We start from the raw sequence: 16,578 nt of genomic DNA, 5'->3' as shown, positions 1-16,578 counted from the left end.
CAACAACTAAGGAAAAACAAAACATGTGGAAGAGTAAACGTTCTCAAGAAAGAAGTCAATATGAAACATATCAAGACTAATGACCAAGTAGAAAATGGAGTTCATAAAGGGTTAAGTACTGACAAATATGAGGGCTTTCATTATCAGCTCAACATGGTACAACGAATAGGGGCTAGTGCTGAGGGGGAGTGTTGAAGGTCATCACTAGCCCAATAGAATCATGTTATTGTCTAGAAGAAGTTAGCATGTTCTAGAATGATCTGGAAGATTCTAGAACATTATGGAATACTATGGAGGAGTGTTGAAGATGCCGGAAGATTCTAGAATACTGTAGAACGAGATGGAAGACCCTGGAAGGCTATGGAATATTCTAGAACACTATGGAAGACACAAGAATGTCTATACTTATTTAGGACATTATAGAACATTCTAGAAACATATAAAAGCTTGTAATAGATATAGAATATGGTAGATAGTTCTAGAATAGCCATGAATGTATGTAGATCTAGAAACTTCCTATAAGGAGGTGGAAACACCTATAAATAGGTGTGGAGCTCATTTGCTCCAAATAATCCAACATCCAAGTATCCAAGAAAAGCCTCAAAGAGAAAAAAATGTGTAGTAGTCTCACAAAGTGTAAGGTCTTCTTAAGTGTCTTAATAAAAGTCTTGTTGTTTCCCACATTAAGAGTCGTGTTCAAATATATATATATATATATATATATATATATATATATATATATATATATATATATATATATATATATATATATAACATGCTACTTGAAGACTCCTTTCTACTACCGCACCATTATTTCGGAAGCGTTTTGTCCAATCTCTGATTCTGAAGAATCAACGATTTACACTTGATACCAAGATTCCGGCACCGATGGAGTCACACAACGTCGGTCTCCTCCGTGCTTTGGAGCTCGCATTTTGCATCGCCGGTATTTGGATAACTTATATATACCAACAAAGCGTTTCCACAGCGTTTCCATGGCGTATTTGTTTCTTGGCCGTTCCAGATACGGGAACGTCGCCCAAAATGGAGTTTTCGTGCTTCTTAATTCATTCTCGCCATCAATAAGAAATCCTCTTCGAATCTTCTAATTTCTTTCAACCCATGCCCCGAGTTGTTTATTTCCGGAATTTAATTGGAAGATCATATTGAAGTTCACACGTTTTAGGATTTACTTAATTGGATTGCTTTCGTTCTTTAGTATTTATTAATAGGAGGCCTTGACGTTTTGGATTGTTCCAATTATTGATCCTTTTCCTTATCTTATTCACGTAACTTTAGTCCTTTTATTATTGTGTTTCTTTTTCTAAGCGTAAAAGACAGGATCTCTAGTTTCCTTCCTCTGTATATATTTTTTCTTTTTATTCCCCTATTAGTGTAGGTATACAAAATATACTTGACTTCCAAAATTCGTATGGTATCAGAGCGGGTAACGGCTTGAACAAAACCCTAAAATCACAATCTCCATTCAACATGGTTGGGGAAGACGACAATGGCAGCGGCTCATCAAACAAGACTAACAAAGAAACATCCGACCATGGCTCTCCTTACTATATTCACCCCTCAGACTATCCGAGGCAAATGCATGTGAATGAAACATTAATCTTGATTGGGTTCAAGAAATGGAGAATTTTCTATTTGCGAAAAATAAAATAGGGTTCGTTGACGGAACCCTTCAGAAACCAGAGAAGACACACGATAATCACATGGGGTGGCTTTGATGCGATGCCATGATTAAAGGGTGGCTGACTACAGCCATGGAAAGGGAGATCAGATCTAGTGTCAAATACGCTAGCACTGTCGAAGAAATCTGGAACAACCTTTGTGATCGTTTCGAGAAGGAAAGCGCACCTAGGGCGTATGAACTAAACCAACTTCTCACAACAACTAAGCAAGATGGGGCTTTTGTCTCTACATATTACACCAAGCTAAGGGCACTTTGGGACGAGATAAGTTCAGTTTTTAATATACCTAAATGTTCTTATGCAGGTTGCAAATGCGGGATCAGTAAAAGACTCACTGAACTAAGAGACAAGGAGATATTATATGAGTTCTTACTTGGACTCGACAATGAGTTCTCCATGATCAGAACCCAAATATTAGCAATGAAGCCTATTCCTACTTTAGGCGAGGCATACCATCTTGTGGCAGAAGATGAGCAGCAAAGAGCATTCTCAACTGGAAAAAGGACCAATAGTGAAACGGCTACATTTCAAGCTCACATAAAGCATGATGTTGATGTGTGGTCACAGAGAAAAATGGGTCCAAGAAATGGAAAAAGAGGAGGAAACGATAAAGTTGAACATTGTGATTTTTGCGGGAAAGATGGAAACACTCGCGACAGTTGTTTCAAGCGGATCGGGTACCCGGAATGGTGGCCCAGCAAAGGGAACCAGAAAAAGGAAAAGCGAAAGCAGCTTTTGTTGAAATAGAACGAGACTTAATGAATGATAAGCATGGTGATGAAAAGAATACTATATCCAGACTAAGCAGCAAACAGAATAGGGAATTTGTCAATCTTTTCACAGCGAAAAAATCTGAGAATATTGATGTTGCTCAACCGATAACCAACATGGCAGGTATATTTGATGAAGGTAACAATTGGCGACTCTATTCCTGTAAAAGGAAAAGGAGCTTGTACTTTACCTAACGCGAGTGAAATCCGAGATGTTTTATATGTTCTGGACTTCACGTGTAACCTATTATGTGTTATCTGGTTAAAAAAAGGACTTAAATGCGCCATAACATTCTTTCTAGATTTTTTTGTCATGCAAGACTTGAGTTCGAGGAGATTGATTGGGATGGGTAGTTGCCAACGAGGTCTATATCGGATGAAAGTCAAAGAAAATAAAAGAGAAGCCTTAGCAACAACAGGTGAAGTATGGCACAAACGCTTGCGACATGCCTCACATAGCAAACTTTCACATTTTGATTTTTTTCTTTAATCTCGAACAATATGGTTTGTGACTCTTGTGCAAGGGCAAAGTTTACTAGATTTCCCTTTTCTACTAGTTCTATCAAATCAACAGAGTGTTTTGAACTTTTACATTGCGATATATGGGGAAAATATCGAACATCTTCAATTACGCATGCTAATTATTTTCTTACGGTTGTTGATGATTTTAGTCAGTCAGTATGGGTTTTTCTTTTATGACATAAATCTTATGCAAGTGATTGCTTGATTGGTTTTTGTAAAATGATCAAAACTCAATATAATAAAAGTGTAAAAAGCGCCTGGTGTGATAATGGGGGGATTTCACCTCGAATCACATGGTGAACTTCTACACAGAATGAGCAATTCTTCTCGAAACCACTTGTCCTCATACCCCTCAACAAAATGGGGTGGTTGAGCGAAAACATCAACATCTATTCGAGACAGCACGAGCTCTACGATTTGAAGCCAAGTTACCTTCTACCTTTTGGTGTGAGTGCATCTTAACAGTGGCTTACATCATAAATCGTCTCCCTTCCAAGACAATTGACAACAAAACCCCATACAAAATTGTTTACAACCAAAAACCAAGTTATGGCCACATGAAATTTTTCGTTGTCTTGCATACTATCGCAACACAGAAACGAGAGGAGATAAGTTCGAGGAAAGGGGGAGACCGGGAATTTTCTTGGGTTACCCATGTCGCACAAAGGGATATAAGATTTTTGATATAAAGAACAAGAAAATGGTGGTGTCAAGAGATGTAAAATTTGTTGAGAATAATTTTCCCCATGATAAAGAAAAAATACAAATTGAAAGTGAAGAAGGCGATATATTTGAAGCACCCACATGGCATCATAAAACCTTTACCGATGAACAAACTATCACTAATAAAGAAGATGACCAAAGTGGACCAGTGGACCATGAAGAAGTTAATGTTCCTCAAAATATGCATGAAGGTGATTTCCCCATGCACAACAACGTTAACAGTGTGAATGTAAATTCGAATGGTATGCACATGGAGTCAAATAATTCACACACACATGAAGAAGATTCGGTGGAAGTTAATATTGAAAATATGTCACTCACTAGAGAAAGAAGGAAATAGGTCGTGGCCGGCCTACCTCGATGACTTCATTGTCAACTTGCCATCATCCATAGACCAAGCAACACCCGTCACCAATCAAGACTCCTCTACGGTACATTCTATAGCTAATTTTATTTCTTACAAAAATTGCACTCATTCTGACAGAGCATTCCTAGCTGGAATTAGCACCAATAATGAGCCAAATAGTCTCAACCAAGCTGTACAAAATGTGAATTGGAGAGAAGCCATGAAGAAGGAGATACGATCCCTTGAACAAAATGGTACATGGACCCTTGAAGAATTGTCAAAAGGGAAGCGCCCGATTGATTCAAAATGGATATATAAAATAAAATACAAACCAAATGGTGAGATTGAAAGATACAATGCGAGACTAGTAGCAAAGGGTTTCACCCAAATGGAAGGCATTGACTTTCATGACACGTTCGCCCCGGTAGCCAAACTCGTCACCGTTCGAACCCTTTTAGCAGTGGCGGTCAAAAGAAATTGGATTATCAATCAACTTGACGTAAACAATGTCTTCTTACACGGAGATCTACATGAAGAGGTCTATATGAAAATCCCAAAAGGTTTCGAGAAAGGAAAGGAAAAAAGTATGTCGTCGCAGAAAATCCCTTTACGGTCTCAACCAAGCTTCAAGGAATTGGTATCAAAAATTTACTTCATCATTACATATGATCGGTCTCAGACAGTCTCAAGCGGACCACTAATTATTCATCTTTAAAACAAAAAACTCATTTGAGGCGACACTCATATATGTAGACGATGTCATAATTGTGGGAAACGATGTGAAAAGGATCAAAGTAACAAAAACATTCTTGAATGAGAATTTTAGCATTAAGGATCTAGGCCCCTTGAAAGACTTCCTAGGTATCTAAGTGACTCGTACTCAAGACGGAATAGTGCTCAATCAAAGGAAGTATATTCTTGATATCCTGGAGGATAACAGAATGATGGATGTCGGCCTAGCACTTTTCCCATGGAGAAAAATGCTAAACTCTGGAAGAATGATGAAGATAAGCGAGCGGATGCAAATAAATATAGAAGACTAGTAGGAATATTGTTATACTTACAAGCAACCAGGCCCGACATTACCTACTTGGTTAATGTTTTAAGCCAGTTTGTGGCAGATCCTCGTGAAATGCACATGAATGCTGCTATAAGAGTGTTGGGATACTTGAAAGCTACACCAGCACATGGGATACTTCTTCCAAAGGAGGGTGAAGAAAATTTAATTGCCTATACCGATTTAAATTGGCTTGGGTGTCCAGATACAAGAAGCTCGAGGACCCGATACTTATTACTTCTTGGGGGCGCCTTGATATCATGGAAATCGAAAAGGAAGTTTGTTGTGTCTCGGTCTTCCACAAAAGCTGAATATTGAGCAATGGCAACTAAGGTTAGTGAAGTCATTTGGCTTCGATGGCTTCTAAAAGAGTTAGGTCTAGAAGAAAGTGATCCTACTCAACTATTATGTGACAACATAGTTGTGAAACACATTGCTAGCAACCCGGTATTTCACGAGTGCACCAAGTACGTTGAAATGGATTGCTATTTTGTCCGTGAATGCGTCGAGTCAAAAGAAGTGAAACCTTTACACATCGACACTAAGTCTGTAGTTGCGGATTTGTTTACACAAGCTTTGGGAGCTAAACAACTCCAATATCTACTTGACAAGTTGGGCATTTGCAACCTTCCTGCTCCAACTTGAGGGGGAGTTTTGGATTGTTCCAATTATTGATCATTTCCTTATCTTATTCACGTAACTTTAGTCCTTTTATTATTGTGTTTCCTTTTCTAAGCCTAAAAGATAGGATCTCTAGTTTACTTCCTTTGTATATATTTTTTCTTTGCATTCCCCTGTTAATGTAGGTATACAGAATATACTTGACTTCCAAAATTCATATGACGCCCTCTTCAAATAAAGACCAAGCAATTTAAAATTTCAATTTGTTTTATATTTTCTACAACTACAAGCACTCAGATAAAAAGTACTGCAATAATTGAATCTCACGTTGATGTGTGCTTTTTTGACATTTGATTCAATCTGTTTCCTACAAGCGTTCAATGATAAAAATAATAATAATGATAATAAATAATTAGTTTCCAATTAGGTTGACCACTAATATTTACTAATTAGTTAATGATACATGTTGAAATCAGACAAGATAAATTTCCCAACAACTTCATTTCTTATATCATTAGAGGATTAAGAAACAGAAGGTTTTCACGAACTTACAACTGAAAACTCACTACACAAACCCTAATCTACTCTCACAACTTAACACTCTTACCCTAATCTAATCAATCAAACTGATAACACATCTGAAACCAACACTCAAACAAAAAAGAGTAAAAAACACTCTCAAAGATTACAAATGAACAAACTTGATCAAGAAGTGAAAGAAAATTGAAAGAAACCCTAATCGACTAACCCTAACTTTGATCTGAAGAGATGAGAACTGAGCGATCCTTCTCTCTCTCTCTCTCTCTCTCTCTCTCTCTCTCTCTCTCTCTCTCTCTCTCTCTCTCTCTCTCTCTCTCTCTCTCTGTATACATCAGTTAACCGGATATGGTATCAACCCAAAGAGAACTGACCCAAGTTGATGACCAGCGTGTTTTCCCTACACTTTTCACTTAACAACCAAAAGAATAAACTTTGAACATAAGAGACCATTTACCAACAATAATTTTCATTTAAACCAATAAATATGAGATTGTTATTATATATAATATTTTCAACATCCCCCTGAATCGAAATATTTATTTTTCTTTCTTAAAAACATCAATAAGACCCATTTTCTTAGACAAAAAATCATGTTGTTTTATATTTAAAGATTTAGTAAGAATATCAATATTTTGTTCATAATAACCTATTTTAACCAAATTTAAAATTCCATTAGAAACTTTTTCTCTAACAAAATGCAAATCAATGTCAAAATGTGTTGTTTTTTCATGAAACACAGGATTAAGAGCTAACTTAATTGTTGAGTCATTATCACAAAAAATAGAGACTGGAATAAGATTTTTAATTTCCAGTTCAAACAAAATTTATTTTTATTGCAAACTTGCCATTCTTCCGACAGTTAGGACCACAAAATTTATTCTCTTCAATTATTTCATAAACCATGTATGTAGTTTTTATTGAAAACTTGCCATTCTTTTTAAAGAAATGTTTATTTCTAAGAATGAATGATTTAGAAATATGAGGTGAAACTGAAAGGGAAACTTGTATGTAAACTAACTAGGTTAAAACCCGTGGAACCCACGGGTGATAATTTTAAATAGAATTAAAAAATTGATTTTATAATAAAGTAATATATTGTTAATTGAGAAAAACTTATGAATTGTAATATATATATATATATATATATATATATATATATATATATATATATTTAATAACTTTATAACTTATAAATATTTAATTACACATGTTAGCTTACATGGGCGTGATGTGTGGTCAACCAACATTATACAAATTCCAAGACTGTGACCATAAATTCATACGGTTAGTAAATCATTAGTTTGATAACTTGAAAAAAAAAATTAAGTGCTAATATATATTTGGATTACATGTTCATCCAGGTATTTTCATCCAACAGATTCATACAAACACATGTATTTTTTTTCCCACTAATAGTCTTAGGGAGTACTATATCAAGTTGTAGGCGTCAACCGTCTCAGCTTATGCACATTCCAAACTAATTCACATATTAATCGAGCTTTTACGACTGAATCGCATCACCCTTTTCTTAATTTTGTTTAGATACGTTTCACAGTCAAACTATTAGCATGCTTATTTCCTGAAACACAAACCAAATTTGATATTATTTTTGGTCAAACTCCTTTTACTACAGTTCTATAGCGTGTAAACTAAATACTGCAAAGGTATCACTTCATTGCAAACTAAATCCTCTTCGGACAAAAAATGAAAAATAATACAATTTTGATCCCTGTGACATTACTTTTTCCTTTTCCTGTATCTGTTTTAAGTTTTTTTCTAGCAGTGTCTTAGCAATTCTCAAAGGACTATTTCATACTTTTTTAAGGTGTCCCTCCCCTTCATTTCAAATGTGCATCCAACTTTTGTTTCAAAGGGAAAAAATGTGCATGCAACTTGAATTCACATGTAATGATTAAAGTATCTTGAAATAAAACTTACAGATAATTCTTTTTTAGTTGTTTTACAAAACCCATTATTGGAGCTAGATGCATGAAATAACAACAAATTATCATTTAGTTGTATCATATAGCATCTACTTTAATTTTTTCTATAAAATACAATATACTTGCATTTTTTCATCTTATTAAGTTTGTGCAAAATGAATCCAATTATTGCATAGTACTTTAACTTATTTTCTCATTACAACATTGTACTTTATAATTTCTAACCAACAAAAGCAATGAAAGTTGCTTTATATATAGATGGGATTTATATATTGAAAGTAGGGTACTATAAAAATAAGACAAAGAAAAGTATGTTTAACCCAACCGCATTTCATTTAAAAAATTAAACTTTAAAATGGAAAAATGAAAAAATCTATCATGTTGTTCTAGTAAAATGGAGAAATGAAAAAATCTATCATGTTGTTCTAGTAAAATGGAGAAATTACTCTTGTCTAAGAGACACATTTTATCGACCAATATAACATCATGTGTGTATGTCAACAGATGCAAGATCACCATATCCATCCCCCCAATGTAAATTGTATTACCATCTGGATCTTTAGTGACTTCTTTAATCAATGTTTAGTGAAAATAAAATGATATTACAGGTCTCTTGAGCAGCCATTTCACACGGACAAACCTACGGGAAGTGAAAACCAACTGTATACATGTAATTCAGATGAGGTTATACTTCATAAACAAAGAACATAAACATAAATTAAGGCATCAAAGTATCTTTGACACATATATGGGTTGCTACCATTCAACAAAATTCTTTATTTTTTGAACTTTTTTGAAACCCATTCAAAACCACACACATACGATCAAATACATACTATCACACAAGCATAATTACCCACATTCACATACAAACACACGCACAACTATATACATAGACTCAAACACAATTCATGAAAACTTTCAACTCTTGTGAGTGCAAGGAAGGTGAAAAGAGATATAAAAGTGGATTGAACTTCTAAATTGATATAAATGATAACAAAAAATATAATCAAATAAAATTAGGATCGAACTTAAAAAAACTGATAAAAATCAAAACACAAACATAAACAAATCAAATAACTCACCTGCTGTCAATGAAAGTTAATGTTAAATAGCTTCCTTTGAGTCAACAACTAATACAGAGAACAAAAGTTGTAGGTTCAAATCGATGGTAATAGAATAGCACGCTATAAATAGAGAGAAGGAAAATCTCTTGATTCTATCACTTCAACAACAATCAAAGAAACGCTAAGAAAGGAATATGGACAGAAGCGGCTTATATAAGGTGCGATCGAGTTAGCATATGAAGCCCGATTCAAATTTGTTAATTGTTTTCCTTCCTGATTTTTTTGTGATTTCCTTACTGATTTCTTGGTGATCTATTGTGGGATAGTATCATTGTTTGAAATTCAAAATCCTGAAATGGAGGAACGTAATTACTAATGGCCAATGGGTATATGATAACTGAAGGGTATTTTGGGAACTTCGCATTGAAACATCGAGGGCTTACCCAAGCATCACTCTAGTTTCTAGCACCACAATATAGCGACCCTAAACCATCTATGTCACAAACACACTTGCAGCTGATTATCCCTGTACGAATGTGGTAGGTGATATTAGATGATTCTAGTATATTTCAACCAATCCAAATAAAAAAATTTACCAGTTGGTTCATAAGCTAAGTTTTTTACAGTCAAATACTTATGACGTTTAATATTATTCTTCAATGGATACATATTATTTAAAACATATCATATAATAGCAATAATCTTGCTAACAAAATCAAAATATAGAGCAAATGCTAAATGTAAGCCGAAAACGATACCTGATGTTAAAATACATAAAAAATATTATATTACCCTTTCCCTCTTTCGGTTGAAACAAAATACCAAGCAATAGCAAACAACACCCGTCGATTTGAAGCAGAATGATAGTTAATGGAGAGCAGATGGACCGATTAGTGACCATAGCAAAGGGCTATGAACACAGCGGTGAAGGGAATCCATTTGACAAGAATATTGTTGGAGCTTAATGTGTTTCTTTGAAAATAGAGAATTGTAGGGTGAGTTTGAAGAAGAAAGCGACTACTACATATGAGAATGGGTTGTCTAGGGGTTCAATTGGAGTAATATACAGAGATATAGGGTGAGAAGTATCAATTGAAGAGAAATGGGTGAGGTAATTGCTGATTTATCGACTGATGTTACAACTGAAGGGAATGAATTAGGGATTTTGGAATCCAAATCACAGCTAATCAAGGACCGAGATTTGAGGATGATTGAAGATTTAGAAGCGATTGAAATATGAAAATTGAAGAGGAACCAGTAAACGAACATATAAGGCCAGAGGATAATTTGGGAAATTCGCTTTGATGAAATGAGCGGGAATATAAGCAAGGAGGGTGCTTGGAGAATGCCACGTGTCATAATAGTACTTATTTATTAGAATAGGATGTAGTATGTCAACTTTTAGATTCAAATTCAATGTTCAACACATGTTTAATGTGCAGTTTTCTTAATATAAAAAGAAATGTTCCAGCATGGACACCTATCAAAAGTTTCATTAATGGACAAAAATTATGCATATCCAGTTGCAAAATTACAAAAATGGTCGCACTTGTTTAACAAAATCATAGAAATAGTCCGCAAAATAACAGAAATAGTATCTACATATTAATTTACCAACATAGTCCCTAGTTTGACAGAACTTCAAAAAATAAAACTCATATAAAAGATTATTACAAAATTTATTTCAAAAATATATAATTAATAAACCCCAACCACACAAAAGGTACAATGTTCACATTAATCGGTGGCCCCATCTCCCTCTCGTCCGTAGTCTGTCTTTACCATCACGCAAACTGTCCTTGACTGTCGACTACAATAACTCCTTCATTCTTGCCATCAGTAAGCTATCCTCCTCGAATCTTCTAATATATGAAGTTCACTCGTTGTTTTAGGGTTTACTTAATTGGATTGATTTCCTTCTTTAGTATTTTATTAATTAACTAGATGAGAATTAGCTACGCCTTTGGCCCGTGTTTCGTTTTTTCGTATCATTGCAATAAATTAAAGCTAGGTTAACTGCAATTTCTGAAAGATGGAATTATAGACAATGAGTGAGTGGATTAGATTTTTTTTATTAGAAAAAAGACTTAAAAAACATACCAGTAGCTTGTTTTCTTGTTCTCGAATCATTACCATCTAGGTTTTCTTTCGCATCAATCATGCAGTCAACTAAAGCCTTAATAATCGATTCTACATCAAAGTTAACCAAATTATGAAAATTACTAATAGCATCTTAACAGTCAATTAAATGACACATATAAGGAAAGAATTCGGTAAACAAACGTTCAACTTTCTCTTTTCCAAGTCAAAAGTTTGAGATTAATCTTCAAATTTTCAGTTGTGCCCCTGCCCCAAGTCTTAGGACTGTTCACTATTTGGATAAAACCGAATTGTCCAATTTGACAATTTGGATCAGACTATTTGGTTCGGATATTCGGATTTTTGGATTGGTTTTTAGCAAAACCGAATTATTATTTTGCATTTCGGATTGGTTTTGGTTTATAAAATAAAAACCGAATAGTCCAAAAAACCCGAATTGCAATTTATTATTTTGTTCTTTTTAATATATATCTTTAATAATTTATAAATTTACTAAATTATTATTTTAGTATATTAAAATTTTTCATCTATTATAATAGTTTAATATGTACTTCTTATCAAAAAATATTGTCTATAAAATAGTAAATTATAATATATTTTTCTTGATAGTTATTTATAAGTTTTAATTCACAACTAATTAAACAATATTTTTTAGTTTATATTATAAAGTAAGTTGATACTAAAGTTATATATTTGTTGAAATGTCTTAATTCTTGAAAACTGAATTGTAAAAAACCGATCCAACCGAATTATAATTTGGTTGGATCGGATCGGATTTGAATTTAGTTTGGACTATTTGGATCTACGTTTTGAAAACCGAAATTAATTTGGATTCACTTGATCGGATCAGATTAAACTGATCCATCCAAACGAACACCCCTACCAAGTCTAACTATAAGTCACACCTGTATATAAGTCATATCACGGTTAGTAACCAAAGTTAATACCAATAATAGCACTTCACTTACGTTTCTTTACACACGTTTAATATGGTATTGAGAAAGTAAAAACTAAAAAAAAAAATGGTTGGGTCAAAAAGTAAAAAATAACAAATTAACAAAAAATTAAAAATAAAGGAAATAATATTATAAAAATTAAGAAGAAAATATAAAAATAGCCTCATAAACATGTATATGAGTCATATCATGGTTATGAAGCAAAGTTAATACCAATAATAGCACTTTACTTACATTTCTTTACACACGTGAGGTTTTGTTTCCTTAGATATATTTATTTTCATCATCTGCATAAATTTCCAAATGGCATTAAAATTAAAACTTCTAATGAAGTGAAATAGACCTAAAGCATCCACAATCTAATCCTTAAATTTTTTTTTTAAAAATAAAAACATAATAACGGAATAACCTCCAATGATAAGTTAAAGCAGTTAAAACAAAAACCTGTAAAGAGGGAACAACTCGTTGTATCTCTTTGAATAGAAATGAGTTGTTTCCCATGGAGGAGCAAAGATGGTTAAACATAAATGTATAACTAACAGTTTTACAAAAACAACAACATATAAATGTTGATGATGAAAATTGATTACTAAATAGTAAATGTTATAATTAGATAAAATTAAAACCAAGCAAAACATGTTAACACAAAATGAATACATGTCCTAAACTCAAGCAATTATTCTTTCTTTCTATATTTCCAGAAGAAAAAAATTGATTTTTTCTAGGCATCCTAGTTCAAGCATTTCATCGAGCAATTGGGCAAAAAGTTAAAAATAACAAAAAGCAGATCACCCCTTTCTCTTTTATTTTTCAACCGAGAGGCCCCTTTCTTTAATCCGATTATTAAGGCTTTAGCTGATTCTTGAATCGGATCACCCCTTTCTCTTTTATTTTTCATCAGAGTTTGATCGGTGGGTGGCAATTACAACCATATCATGTTGTATAGTTAAAGGTTTTGGGCTTTTGGCATGTTTTACAACAAATTAACATAATAACAAAAAGTATTTAAAAATATTTTCAAAAACAATATAAAAATTAAATTCTTTCAACAAAATCCTCAGCTCCAACTGTAGGATTCTTAAAAGCAGGAAAGTTCCAGAAAACTTTAGAAGAGTAGGGCTGGGAGATGGTCATACCTTCATCCATGATCTTCGCTAACTGTCATTTCAATCAGCAACGTACATAATAATCTATCATTACCAAAATTTCTATTTAGAAAGTTTCATTAAAAAAATAATAAATGAAAAACTGACCTCAAGCTTGTTTTGACACTCTCCTCAAAAGTCAAATCCCCCCTTCATTCCTGAGGAAGTATTGGGCGTGGTAGGTGATTCTCAAATCGAGTTGATCTTCCTCAAAATGTACACCGATCATGCTCACCTGACAACCTATAAATAAAACAAATAGTAATAAATACTTTTATGGATTTATATTGGTAATGATTCTATAAAAAAAATGTGGTAAAAAGTTTACCGATCCTAGATATTTGTGACCATTTTTGACTCCACTGATTATAAGGGACTTCCATAAAGGGTCAAACTTGTTGCGGCGATTGTACATGACCTTAGTGAGATAATTGTGGACCTCTTTAGGTCCAAGTGAGTTTCCATCATCCCACATCTAGCTTGTCATTCAATCTGTAATGTATTTATAAAAACTTACATCTATTCTTACTAATAATATTCAAAACAATTAATTTATGTAAATTTTTTGTGTTAAGATTACCTGTGGTCCCTTTTTCACCAATAATCAAAAAATGATTCTAGTGAATTGTCTTCATGAGATTTCCCTATTGTGTCTTTGTTGAATCATGTTTAGACACCGACAAATAACCAAACCATTTCCATAGCTTACATGTAAGTCAAATGTTGCAATTTTGATGACAAAAGGGCATTATGGTAAAGTCACATTATTTCCCAACATAAAGTCACAGAGAACGTACATTTGATAATCTAATGGGAGATCTGAAATTACCCAAAACCAAAATATATTTCTTCCACACATAGCAGTGCTTCGAAAGGCCAAAGCCTCCAACTCAATCACAGATCAAGAAATTATAAATTGAAAAGATCAGTTAAGAAAGAAGTTGAAGAATTGAGGATTAAAGAGAACATATAGCATAAAGAAATTTGGAAGTAAATAAATGAAGATTTATACCAAAAGTTATAAGAACTGATTCTGAGGTTAATATATCTAAAAGGAACCCGGTACAAGAAGAGAAGTAGTCCATGCGCAAAATGAACTCATCTTGATGGAGCAAAATACAAATGTGGTGAATATATTTGTTTAAGTAAATGTGCCATAAAATATAAATAAAAATTATGGCAATAAGAGTGACAACTATCAGTAATGTATAAAAATAGCCTCATAAACATGTCAATATAGCCATAATGAACATAGGAATACTAAGATGTCTTGCAGTAAAAAACGATCAAATTCGTGTACTCACATAGCCAAGAATTGCAGAGAATAGAATTGGTAAAATAGTCTAGGGGTGAGCACGGTGCGGTTTTGTGCGGTTTTCAGACCAAACTGAACCGCAAACCGCATGGTGCGGTTTTTGCATTCTTAAAACCGTTGGGTGCGGTTTTGCGGTTTCAGTTTTTATCGGTGCGGTTTCGGTTTTTAAACCGTGTTACGAATTTGGTGCAGTTTTTTTTTTTTTTTTTTTTTTTTATGTTTTCTAGTGTGGTTTTTTAAAACTGTAAGAACTGAAAACCATGTGCATATAAACTTGTATTGTGCTGTTTTTTTTAATACATTCATTTTCAGCTCAAAACAAAATTACATAATCAAAAATTGTAAGTCGCTTAAAATACAACTTGTGACCACTCTCACAAACTAATTAATAATTGAAGGTTGGTTGATTTTGACTTAATTTGTTACAAGTTTATTACATGTAATCGATTAGTACGTTTGGCTAACAATAGAACATTTCTTTTGCACCCCATAGAGTCTTATACAAACACAAAATAAACATATAATAAATATTTTATCGTTTATAACTATTTTAAATAGCATGTATACAATATACATTGATTGATTTATTACTATACACGCTTGCGGTGCGGTTCGGTTTTGGTGGACCGGTTTTTAGGATAGAAACCGCACCGCGCCGTTGACCTTCGGTTTTTGTAAAAATTAAATCCGCACCATTGGTTTTTGCATCGGTTTCGGTTTTTCGGTTGCGGTTTATTGCGGTTTTGTCGGTTTTTCATTAGTCGGTTCAGTTTTTGCTCACCCCTAAAATAGTCTCTGTATTGTTGTAGGCACAAGGAATCAAAGTTCTTCAATCCTGAAATAAAGTCAGCCAAATGAATCATCATACTTTGACCACTGCTCCATCACAAAACGGGATTAAGAAAGTAACATTTAACACTAACTGAGCACAAAATTATGATTAAAAAGCAAAGTGAGCACAAAATTAAGATTACCTAGACTCATATATTTGAATAAAAATTTAACAATCTGGTTCGGGCATTTTATCGAGCAGTCGGTGGGTGGGTATAACTGAAGTGTTTTCTTGGTGTAGCATGGAGACCACTCAAGTAGGTACCTGGAACAGACGACATCATCTCCTCTAAATTAAGTAAACATAAATGGGTACTAATGAAGCATTCGATGACATAATAAAAAAAAATTATTGAATTTCAAAGTTCATACCTTCTTAATGTCTTGTCCAAAATGAATGGAACCCAAATGATTTTAAGTCAGGGGAAGAGAGAAGCAGGTGGCAAGGCAAGCAAGATGATAGTTTTCTCTGCATAGTCTCTGTCCACTCCTCCTTTTGAGCACCATATAGCAACACATAGCAGCAGAAAAGCTAACCTTGGTTGAGGAATTCATCTGTTTTCGTTGGAATTTCGAACGGGGTAGAATTCTGGTGGAGATTAAGGAATAGGAATAGAATAGATTCGATGGTGGTCGGGGAGAAAGCAGAGGCGAGCACAGTAAGGGATGATCGTTTCTCGGATATCCCGTCTACTCCAAGTTAAGAGGAATTCAAGTATGAGACAGGTTTAGAGGAACAACGGTATGCGCGCGCAGGGGTGGTGGTATGTGAGGTGGAAGCGGAGTCAATTTAGAAGATGGTGGAAGAGAACGGTCGAAAGTCGGGAAAAAATGGAACAGAAGAATCTCCAAAGATGAAGGCAGTAACACAACAATCAAAACAGATAAGAATGGAAACCTTATGGTAGTTCGTGAACTTCTATGTGAAAATATGAAAGG

General features: G+C 33.9%; 1 protein-coding gene and 1 long non-coding RNA gene across 2 annotated transcripts; one reads left to right on the top strand and one right to left on the bottom strand.

Moving 5' to 3' along the window:
* Nucleotides 1–2,461: 2,461 nt before the first annotated feature.
* LOC145089083 (uncharacterized) lies at nucleotides 2,462–5,439 on the top strand. Its single transcript, XM_079027578.1, has 4 exons — nucleotides 2,462–2,612; nucleotides 3,592–3,960; nucleotides 4,043–4,648; nucleotides 5,186–5,439. The coding sequence occupies exons 1-4, from the start codon at nucleotides 2,462–2,464 to the stop codon at nucleotides 5,437–5,439; spliced, it is 1,380 nt and encodes a 459-aa protein (XP_078883704.1).
* Nucleotides 5,440–15,263: 9,824 nt separating this feature from the next.
* On the bottom strand, nucleotides 15,264–16,547 carry LOC145090253 (uncharacterized). The gene is made up of 3 exons (XR_013701458.1): nucleotides 16,012–16,547; nucleotides 15,783–15,904; nucleotides 15,264–15,643 (listed from the first exon to the last, which is right to left on the bottom strand). It is a non-coding gene; the product is annotated as an uncharacterized LOC145090253 (long non-coding RNA).
* Nucleotides 16,548–16,578: the final 31 nt, after the last annotated feature.

Source organism: Lactuca serriola, chromosome 2, assembly GCF_051521515.1.
Source record: "Lactuca serriola cultivar US96UC23 chromosome 2, Lser_US96UC23_V15, whole genome shotgun sequence".
Lineage (NCBI taxonomy): Eukaryota > Viridiplantae > Streptophyta > Magnoliopsida > Asterales > Asteraceae > Lactuca > Lactuca serriola.
The sequence above is the reverse complement of the archived record's forward strand: the minus strand, read 5'-3'. Positions and strand labels throughout refer to the sequence as shown.